Below are 11,047 nucleotides of genomic sequence, written 5' to 3'. Positions count from 1 at the left end.
ACTAATTAAGGTCTACAAACCCCCCCCCCCCCCCTCTATATATATATACAATATATATAGAGAGAGATTAATATTGTATACGCTCATAGTATATATACTAACACTTCGGATATTTGCACATATAACATATATCTAACCATGTAGACGTATACAGTGTCAGTGTATAAGATTAATTCTGTGTATATATTCTTGGTTATATTATTTCACAGCCCGAATTGATGCTCTTGGTGCTCTTTTTTTGGTGGGGAATATTATAGTGTTCAGCATGTGCATCCCATCTCACTAATATTTCTTTTAGTAAAGAAATGCTAGGGGTATATTTAGGTGTCTCAACGAAAATTGAAGGTAAGAAATCCTATGGTTCTCATTAGGTTGGCAGGGATGTGAAATGAAGGCAGAGAAAGGAGTCGTTGAAGAGATGTAGTATTATACTACTATTATGCATTTGACGATCAAGATTCATCCACCATAAGCCGTGGAGTTAACATCACGTCTATTGTGGTCCAATCCATGATATTTAGTACTATTTCTTTCGTTTTCCTTCCAAAAATGAAATTTTGACTCCAATCTCCTTTCTTTTGCTGAAGAGACAGATTATGCATTTAATGCTTAGATTTCTTGAATAAAAACTAAAATGTACACGTATTATTTTTTTTTTTTTGGGATTATAAATTATTTGAGATAATTTTGTGAAAAAGTATTGTAGCACCTTTTGGATATGATGTACATGAGATAAAAATGTGATCGGAAAATGTGTTGATGATGCAAGCAAATCAGTGTGTGTAAATAAGATGTAAATAAAGTAAAATAATTGACAATCCAAATACACTCAATATTGTTTTCCAAATTATGCTTATTCTTTCCTTTATCTTCTTTTCAAAACACCAAATCAATGATTGACACCAACCAATCTCTTTTTTTTTAACGTTTATTTTTGTTCTGTTTTATTTCCTTTGTTACCCGAAGCCTATGCATTGTATTAGGAGCTGAAACATTAAAATTTTGCAGCCGTTGCATTTGATTGTTTCACCACCTATCAGATTAGTCTTGAGTTGCGGTCAACATACGCAAGCTCAGGACCATAGAGTTTGTGCAAACGAATCAAAATCAGCGTCAGCATGTAAATTCCTTTTAGGACCATAGTGTACCTCGTCAACACATAAGAAATAAACATTAAAAAGGTGTGGAGGCTTGACTTTTGGAAAGCCCTTTTGGAAACTCAAATTGATAGAATAACTGAGAAACTAGGGAGGTGAAGAAGAAGAAATGGTTTCAGTCGCTAATGTGATCAAAACAAAACTTTAGAATTAAAAGATGAATCAAGATATTCGATACTCGAATCGAACTCAATTTGATAGGAGCTTATCTGAGCTGAAACTTTCGGAAAAATCTTTTGAAACATTCCTCACATTTTTGTAAAATGACTTTTTTTGTCTCTCACTTTTAAAATTATAATTTTATGTCATTTATAAATTCAGGTTGGTCAAATTTGATCATTACTTAGGTTTTCGACTAGTTTTTTTTTTATCAAAATTCGTTACGTGCCTTGCATGCGAGCATTATTTAGGGACAAAATTATCGAATTAAAATTTACATAATCCATCTATAATCCCTTACATTTCACAAAATGAATTTTTTCGTCCCTCACATTTCACAAAATAAATGTTTTTATCCCTCACATTTCACAAAATGAATTTTTTCATCTCTCATTGACCATGTGTACGAATAGTCTTTTTTTTTAAAAATCCATGTACATATCTATCTGATTTCACCTAAACAGTATGAATAGCATATAATATATCTTTATTTGATTTCACATCCGATTTGACAACTAAACAAGTTAAATTTAAACAAATTTTCAGATTCGTTATATTAATTAAACAAATTTGAACATTGTAGTATTCAACTTGATTAAACTCGTTTACGCCACTAAAAAGCACCCCACGCATGTGTGCGAGGAAAAACAAGAGACCAGTTATGATACTTTACTGGCCTTGGATAATCCAGAAGAAGGCTTTTAACGGCTGGAATGGAAGTCACTTCCAAAGTTGCATTAACCAGGACAATAAAGAATGACCCCTGATGATCATCGTGGTGTTTCCGTGGAAGAGAAGAATAATACATGTGAATGCACCACATTTACATAGAGCTCAAGTAAAGCAGTAAAGGCTTTAAATAACCAAAAAAAAAAAAAATCTTCGGTTATTAGTGAAATTGACTAGCAGATTATAATGAGTCCATCCATAATTAGTTCCCCCTCAATACAGCATTAATGATTGAAGAGACGGTTCAAAATTGATAAATCATATTCCAATTTGCTCTCAATCATTCACATGTAATTTTGGACAGAAGAAATGGAAGGAATGACACAAAATTGAGCCACAAGGGATCCTCAGTTTTTCTTCTTCACCATTCCACTTTTTCCTTCACTAGTAGGTCCCTGTAGAAATAAAAATCAAAGCTCTAAGATCTAATCGAACAAAATCAACAAAGCGAAATTGAGTTGAGCTCAACATTATACCTTTTCTTCCACCCCAAAAAAAAAAAATTGAATTAACCTATGTAGATTTTCCCTCAACATTATATTTAATTACACATATCCCCTTCCATCATCACCACAAGGCCTTGTAGTAAAATCTTTTTTTTGTTTTTTGTTCAATTTCCCAAGTGTAACCTTAGAAGTGGATGGTAAAAAGTCAGTCTCATGAACTAACCTCGTTATCCTGCACTATGAAGGACTCAAACTCCCGAGGTTTAACAGACCAGTTTGAAAAATAGGGGCTTCCTTTAAAAATCTTCGAAGTGAAACTGTAGTCAGAAGCTCTATCCTGCAAAATAAAAAAAAAATACAAAAAAAAGAATAAGTATCAACAATAATAAATCCATAAGATGCATAAAAGCTTCCACAGAAAAGTACTAATTAATAGTCTTATATGTTCATACACGCTCTAACAATGTCACCTTCCAAGAAGAAAATGTTTATTTTGTCAGGTCACTACATCTGACTCAGGACAAGGAAAGAGAGTCATGCAGCAATGGCACTACAGTGGGCTATGGGCAACCAAGTTAAACAGATCACTAAAATCCTGAAATTTTTGAAAATGGAAAGAACACTGAAATACTAACCAAATGGGTTAATAGAAGATAAAAGAGTCCTTAATATTCAACAGAGAAGGTGAAAACTTGAAGCTGTGAAATGATGATCTTAGCCATCAGTTCATGAGTTTGTGCAAACAGATCCCGCATACAGAGAGTAGAATAGCCAGCAAAATACATTGAGGAAGAATTATTTCCTAACTGCAAAACTATCTGGATATCTCAAGGACCGCCGGAAACTATTTCAGATAAACACCAGGAAATAAATCTGAAGGTGACAGGGGCTCAAAATTTAGTAATGTGTAGCAAATAAAGAAAGAGTAAGAGTTGTCAGTATTAATTCTATAGAAAGATTCTTCATGGTACAAGGCACCAGTTATGGCAGCAAAACCTTATGGAACAATAAATTGCCTGCTAAAATTGTGCAGGTTTTCTTTGATTACAACTTGAAAGGAAAGAAATTGGAGTTTGAGAGGCATCTTCTCCCTTGTGACACAGACAAGGTGACATCTATGCCTTGAATACGATAAAAAGTGTTAGTAGGGAAATGCAACAAAAGCAATCAAGAAAAATCTTCAGTAATGCACTTAATCAACTGACCTTGAGTTCTCGATAGGATTTCTTATTGACTGCATATTCAGCAGCCCACTGATCTGCTAGGGACAAGAATGAGTCCAACAAGCGCTTCCTAAGAAGACATTAAGCAAACCTATGAGCAATAAATACAAAAAAAAAAAAAAACTTATTAGCACCACGATATCTTATCAATTCTGCACAGATATTAGCTTCACAAAGAGGTGGAAGCAAAGATAATGTGGGCCTCTCACATTATAACTACTAAGTACTGTTTTTACATGCAGATCTATTTTTAATGTCAAATTCCATCAGAACAAGGTAACTACTGGCAGTGATGCTCCAACTTTTTCCTCGACTTCTGAAAGTAACTAATGGTTTCTTACTTGCATAAATTGGACTCTGTAGAAGGGTATATTGCTCCTTTTGCAGATGTGCCCTGCTTTCTTCCAGTGGTCCCAAGTATGACTTCATGTAAGCCAGACCTATTCCAACATATTGAGTATCTGCCAATCGGGAATACACACATCAAAAAATTGAATTATTTATTGATCTATTGACTAAGAATTGGAAGACGCCAGTCAAGGTTACCCGCAAGTTAGAGTGCTCAGAGCTGCCTCCGAATGCTGAAACTCCCTAGGGGGCACTCCAGCAATGCAAAATACAGGCTGCCAATTACAATAAGGTTGAGTTGACCAGAAAAAAACCATATGTAACAAAAGAGAGAGATTAGATGCTGAATACATACCTTGTTTACCTGAAATGGATCTATTAACTTGTCGGCCAATGGCAGGATCCTTTCATGTAAAGCTCTTCTCAAGTTATCTTCCATCACAGAAATTTCAGTATTTACATGGGATAGGCCAATGGTAATAGAAGATACATAAACTGGTTCCATGTAGTAAGAAAGCAAAGAACCTGCAGCAGCAATAAGGACATAAGTACTGAACAACTTAAAACCAGCAACCAATTAATAGATTGTAAAGAACGTCCAGATCCAATCAAAGAAAAAACCAAAGAGACTAATCCCTAAAGAATATAAGTCCCCCTAATCTAAGATCAAGTAAAACAGCAAATAAGAAAATAGTTGCTGAATTACATCATTATTGTTGCAACAAAATAGCCAAAGTACCATCTAAAATAAGAAACAAGATTCAAACACCATTCCTTACCCTACAACAGTGAATAAAACCAAGTCACAAACTCAAAGAAACAGAAAAACCAGAGTCCCCAAACAAGGTTTTTGAATTTATTCAATTCTTAAATCTTCCTTCTGATGAATAAGATCAAAATGCTTAATTCAATTTGAATGAAATAAAATAACATTTTCATTCATTATACAAAAATAACTGTGTCAAAAGGGGAGTGCCAGCATTGGGGGAGCATCAGAAAACAACCATAATAAAAAATACATCAAGCAAGGAATGAATGGTCCAGTTCACAAGTGTTTGACCACAAGAAAAGGAGAATAAGGTCAGATCAAGCCAGGACATCATGAGTTACCATACAGCTATCAAAACATAATAGCAAATAAATTACAGGAATTACAATAACTGACCAATAAAACAATTAAATTAAGTCAAAAGATATAAATTAAGTTAAATTAAATCAGGCCAAATCTCTTCTTCAAGGTATTGAGGAAACAAGAGGAACGTGTTTGAGAAGTAGAGGGAAGCTCTTTGATTATTACCCAAGTAAATCACAGTCACAATATAAACCTCTATGGTAATTAAAAATTTTGTCATGGTAATTAAAGCTGAATACAAGATAAAAACAAACCTTGAACTCCCACAACATTCCAACGGGCAATCTTATCAGAGCAGCTAACCGACAACGTTGCATCTCCACGACCAGGCTTCCTCTGAACCGTGCCTGTAACTTCAGAAAAATTACCTGGAGGATAAACCAAAGAAAATACTCCGTCAAGACTGGAAAGAGAGAGAAGCAAAAATACAAAAACTGCTTTTCTATTACAGGATATCATAGTGAATAAAACAGAGATGACAAGGTAGTTCAAATATGTTGTTTCTCCTGAGTCAAATTTGTTCATAATCATTGATACTCTATAGAAGTTTCCTTTCTTTATGCAAGCCCGTTGTTTCCCCTATCAGAATCCTTTTGGAATTAAATTCATAGTACAAATGGCCCGCTTTGGAAGTGGCCTTAGTTGGTACAGCTAAATTATATAAATTTATTGTCTTTACAAGTCAAATAACATAATTAAGAATCTCCAACGGACCATAACTTGAACAAATGTTCCAGTTCTCCTGTTTGACCCATAGCTTTTTTGCTTTAAAACAGCCTGAAAACGCCCTATTTCATCATTGCCATGCTCCCCGTTCTCCATTTGCTACTTATTTAAAGAAAGTTTCTACATCTTTTTTGCAGAGTACTATAAGATTTTCTGATGAATGGTGATATGATTACTGCCTAATAACCAGGTGCCAATTATATTAATGGATCATTGACCAGTTACACATAACCATTTGGATTGGCCTATTTTTCAAAAATAAGTTTTTCAAATATAATGCTACAGAAATACACAAACAAAAACAACTCAAAAAAATCTCATCCATACAATATATCAAATATTTCAAAAAACATTTATAGTAAAAGTCTTTCATATACACTGCTACAATAAAATATTTCAAAAACACCCCCAAAAACAGCTAATCCAAACGGAGATCAAAGAACCAACCACTTGCGCTCCAAACTTATAGAAATTGCAGAGAGGACTAATATATCCATGAGAAAATGCCAAAATCACTATATGGGCTCATAGTATATAGTTCCAAGAACTAACGATAATTAGTTAATGTTACCATTATGTCCTGCATTAGGTTCATCCACTCCCACTATTACATTACTAACTCTTCCAAAAAAGCATGATGAAATCTCTCCACTTGAAATAGTATCCTGCGAAGTCTCAGAACTGGCAGAGGCCTCTCCACCTGCAAAGAAGCACAGAGCAACCAAATGGTTAAAAGTGAAAAAGTCTACTTCTAGCAATTATAGAAGGAATCCCAAGCATGCTAATACCTACAAGGTGATTGTGATACGTATAAATGCAATTTCCAGCCCTGCTTCATTTTGAATTTTTTGGGACTAAATCCATTTTTCTCCACACAGGAAAGCGGCGTCGCAATGTCATCACCTTCTAATGGTATCCTTCCACTACTATCTCTACACTTCTTGTACAACTCAGTAAGACTCTCTATTTCTGAATAAAAGTACCTGGTAGGATTGTGGTTCACACCTCAATTAACTCAATCACAAAGAGTAACTAGTTCACAGGTTTTGCATCATGCCATCTACCTTTATGCTTCTCTGGATGCAAGTGGAAGTTCTAAAATCACAATCCTTTCCCGAAGCAAGTTTGTTTTAGATGAACATTACAGGATTTGACGACACTTTTGATTCAAGAACTTACAGCACTCAAAGGAAAGTCATTTTAGATGAAGTCATCGCGACAACACGACAGACAAACACAGTATTGTACGAAAAGGCAGGATAATAAATCTCGGAAGCATAATTTAAAAAACAGAGGCAGCAAAAACTTTTTAGTCTCCTTCAACCACCACCTTCCCCAAACAATCCATCTTCATACTAATCATATCATTGTCCCCACTTCAAACTGCTGTATCAACAGAACACTAACTAAAAATGCAAAAAGATTAATTCTCTAAACAAATTTAGCAATTACTTACATATACAAATCAAGAAATTCCCAAATACAATTACCTCAACAGAGCTCTTCTTGCTATAACTTCAGCATGAGAATCATTGACAACGTCACCTTTTGAACTCCGCCGAGACCGCCCTATACACTTGGTCCCCGTTCCCAGCGCCACCACTCCCAATTCTACATCAAAAACAAAACTTTTAGCTAAAATTTTTTAAACCGTTCGTTGGGCCAGAATAAAAATCAGAATTACAGGGGAAAAAAGGAGGAATTTTGAACAAGGGGACCTTTGAGCGGGGAAGAGATGAGAAAAGCGGCCAAGACCGTGACTTCGCGACCCTGAGGCTTGCCCTTTTTGGAAAGAGAATTATATGCAGATAATACTGCTTCTGATACTTTCTCACCCCATTGTTTCACCTCGGGCTGGGATTGGGAAGAAGAAGGAGACGGAGACAAAGACGACGTCGTTGAGGAGGTTAGCTGTTGTTGAATCAATTGCAGCCCAGCAGAATCCATCAGCAGTGATGATACGACAGAATTGCGAACTCGGTCTGCTGTCGTTTTGGCCGGTTAAAGCCTTTTGTTTGTTGTCTCGCAAACGACCCTTTGACCTTTGTGAGACAGAAAGTCAAAAAATTTCCCACCATTTTATGTTTTTTTATTTCTTCTCATCTCGATTTCTGAATATACGTTGTGTATAAAAGTTAAAGGGCAAATTATCCAATTGGCCCTTTAATTATTTGTCTAGGTAAAATTAAGGCCTTGTTTGGATTGCCGGTTTCCGTCAAAAAATTACGTCGTTTTCCGTGATCACATTTCCCTATTACCTTTTTCCCTCACATACATCAAATCACTACAGTAATTTTTCCATGAAAAATCACGGAAAATGCAATCCAAACACAACCTAAGCCCCTCATCTATTTTTTGATGACTTTAAGCCCTTGAACTTGTAAAAGTGGGAAACCGTGGCCCTTTTAGCCAGTTTCTCCGGTTTTGCAACCGGAGGACCAATTCACACGAATGCAAGTGTGCTTCTTCAAAGGGCATTTTTGTCCGCATATTCTAAACAAAAAGGGCACAACTCCTCCCTCCTTTCCATTTTTCGAACCCAACCCAACCCAACTGCTAGTCGAAACTTCACAGCAACAATGGAAGCAACAATGGAGTGGCAAGAGAAAATCTTTCCTACATTTTCCTTACCCATTTTCATCTTCCCTTAAGGATCTTTGCGGAGGGAGAAGAGCAAGAGAGAATCAGCACTGTCAGGTTTCTGTATCATCGAGATTGAAGCAACAAGGAGTGGCAAATCAGGCCGGAAAATCATCGACATTGAAGCAAGAGAGAAGTCTGAAAGGAAAAAAAAAGGGGGGAGAAGGTAAAAGCTTTGTGAAGGGAAGGAAAAAATGCGCAAATATCGCGGTCCTCTGCTTCGTACTTGTCGTTGTGGTAAAGTCACGAAGATGATTACTTCTTGGACTGATAGAAATCCAGGAAAAAGGTACGCCGTTTGCTCAGAAGAAGTTGGTGGCTGCGGGTATTGGAATTGGATTGACGACGAGATGTGCCGTCGTTCTATTGAGCTGATACCAGGCCTTCTAAGGAGGATCAATGCAACAGAAAAGCAAAAAGACGAATTTGAAACTGCAGCCGCGAGATCCGAGGCAAAAGCTGCCAAGTTGAAGGCAAAATTGAGAGAAACAGAGAAGCAGCTGCGGTGGCAAAAATGGTTGAATAAGTTCCTTGTAAGGGTTTTTGTGGTAAGTTGGTTGGTTGCTGTAATAATGGTGCTTACAGAGAAAAAAATTGCAGGTGGAGTCTCTCTTGGGATGCTCCAAATTGGGAATAAATGTAATGGGATTATGCAAATTGAAGACGATACATGAAGGGCAGTGTGTAAGTGTAACATATTGCCATCGGTACTGCCAGTTTTGAGGACCATGGATGGAGCAAATGGATCTATGGTGTATGATGCAGATGGTTAGGGAGAAGTATATTGTATTGTTTAGCTTAAACAAGTCTTTGTTGTACCCACAGATTAGTGTAAAAGCGTGGTTGAACCCAATCAATGCTAACTGTAATTTTCGGCAAGTAATGTGATGAGAATTATTTATCCCAATTCGCATGTCATGGGCTTTGTTAGATGTATTTGATTTATCTAGTCAACAAAAACTGCTATACCAAACCATACAAATATAAGATAGCAACTGCATAACATTAGAATATAATTAGCAAAAGGAAATTACAATGATGTTTGCTTGTAAATACAGTCAACAATCACTTTCATAGGAAACAAACAAATACACAAAAAGCAGTGACATGTGTCCATACTGCTAGATACCAAGCACATGCACATGCTTTGATTCCCCACAAAAGCCTATTCAAAAAAATATCATTTATAGTTTCAACATTCTAGTTACATTCATTTACAGTCAACAAAATCACACAAAAATATTTGCAGGTCCAGCAATACTTCAAGCACTTGTTCCAGATGGACCCTTTCCTCTTCCCCTTCCCCTGCCTCTTCCTCTTCCTCCACCTCTTCCCTGCCAATTTCCAACATTGAAAGGTGGATCTTTACCCAAATAAGCATAGTTGAGATTAATAAAACCTTTGTCTGCTTCTGTCAGTGGCCTTTTTGATGTACTTCTCTTGTGCCTATGAACTGGTGGTCTTGAGGTGGATTGCTGGGACTGAGGTTGATGTGTTGGTGGCTGCTGAGAAGGCTGGGACTGAGGTTGATGTGTTGGCTGCTGCTGAGTTTTTTGCTGATTTCTTTGTCCCTGATTCTTGCTTACCTACATATTAAAGAAAGCATTTCAGATCACAAAAAAAGGTCACAAACAGGCTGAAAGTTATAATGAAGTGCAAACGCACACGTTGTCTTTTTGTTGGTGCTTCGTGCTGCTGCTGATTACATGGTTGTCCAGTAGGTGGTGGTTGTTGAGAAGGTTGCTGTTCAGTAGATGACTTAGGAGGATTCTTGCAAGTTTTAGCATTATGTCCAATCCCTCCACACTTTCTACAGTGGATTACAACCCTCTTTCGCAACCTTTTGCCATGATCTTTTCCTTCTGTAACATCTCTCTTTCTAGCTTTCTTTAGCTTACCAGGTTGAGTGACACTTGCTGGTGGGTCCAACTCCAGCATGTTTGACTGTGGCCACTGAATATCTCCATTAATAGGCTGCAACACATTATCATAGATGGTAAAAAATACCTCCCTATGATAGCATTTAGCCAACATTTTGTAGGGATCCTTTTTAGCTCTATGTAGAGCAGCAATTGCATGGGAACATGGAATGCCACTCAAGGCCCACAAATTGCAGGTGCACTCATTTTTGTCAAGGTCAACAGCAAATTGGGCTCCCCGTGGCCCTTTTGCTTGATAACCTGAGCCTGAATTCCATGTTATTTCCCATTGTGCTGCACGTTTGACCCTTTCTTCCACAATTTCTCTAATGAGTGGTCCACCATCTAACTTGTATTTTTCCATTGCTGCCCTTCTCTTTTGGATCCTTTCCATCAGGTATTCCCTAATAGCCTCCATCATAGAAATAATAGGCTGGTCCCTAGCCTCTAAAATATGGGCATTAAATGATTCACACAGGTTATTAACCAACATATCACACTGTGTATGTTTGGAAAAAAAGGCCTTACACCAATGTCGAGGGTGTGGTCCCTTCTTCACCCATGCATG

The 11,047-nt window shown here is 36.9% G+C and overlaps 1 protein-coding gene across 5 annotated transcripts; it reads right to left on the bottom strand.

The window, feature by feature from the left end:
* Nucleotides 1–2,202: 2,202 nt before the first annotated feature.
* Nucleotides 2,203–7,895, bottom strand: LOC113761686 (tRNA-specific adenosine deaminase TAD1-like). Of its 5 annotated transcripts, none has more exons than XM_027304775.1 (11): nucleotides 7,639–7,895; nucleotides 7,411–7,531; nucleotides 6,713–6,903; nucleotides 6,492–6,620; nucleotides 5,449–5,562; nucleotides 4,418–4,587; nucleotides 4,261–4,337; nucleotides 4,056–4,175; nucleotides 3,697–3,784; nucleotides 2,715–2,828; nucleotides 2,203–2,440 (listed from the first exon to the last, which is right to left on the bottom strand). In XM_027304775.1, exons 1-11 carry the CDS (start codon nucleotides 7,865–7,867, stop codon nucleotides 2,393–2,395), a joined length of 1,401 nt encoding a protein of 466 aa, XP_027160576.1. In that variant the 5' UTR covers nucleotides 7,868–7,895; the 3' UTR covers nucleotides 2,203–2,392. The 5 variants fall into 5 exon arrangements, with proteins under 5 accessions (XP_027160576.1, XP_027160577.1, XP_027160580.1 ...); XM_027304776.1 differs by having other exon boundaries at nucleotides 4,427–4,587; XM_027304779.1 differs by having other exon boundaries at nucleotides 5,449–5,547.
* Nucleotides 7,896–11,047: the final 3,152 nt, after the last annotated feature.

This window comes from Coffea eugenioides, chromosome 2 (genome assembly GCF_003713205.1).
Source record: "Coffea eugenioides isolate CCC68of chromosome 2, Ceug_1.0, whole genome shotgun sequence".
NCBI classification, from domain to species: domain Eukaryota; kingdom Viridiplantae; phylum Streptophyta; class Magnoliopsida; order Gentianales; family Rubiaceae; genus Coffea; species Coffea eugenioides.
This window is presented reverse-complemented; position numbering and strand designations above follow the sequence as displayed.

What these genes read in the sequence shown, in the direction of transcription:
- LOC113761686 (XM_027304775.1), bottom strand. Translation starts at nt 7,867, where the DNA reads ATGGATTCTGCTGGGCTGCAATTGATTCAACAACAGCTAACCTCCTCA. An exon ending in ATACGTATCACAATCACCTT is followed by an intron (nt 6,621 to 6,712) that starts GTAGGTATTAGC and finishes GCTTCTTTGCAG; the next exon opens with GTGGAGAGGCCTCTGCCAGT. An exon ending in AATCCTATCGAGAACTCAAG is followed by an intron (nt 2,829 to 3,696) that starts GTCAGTTGATTA and finishes TTTATTTTGCAG; the next exon opens with GATAGAGCTTCTGACTACAG.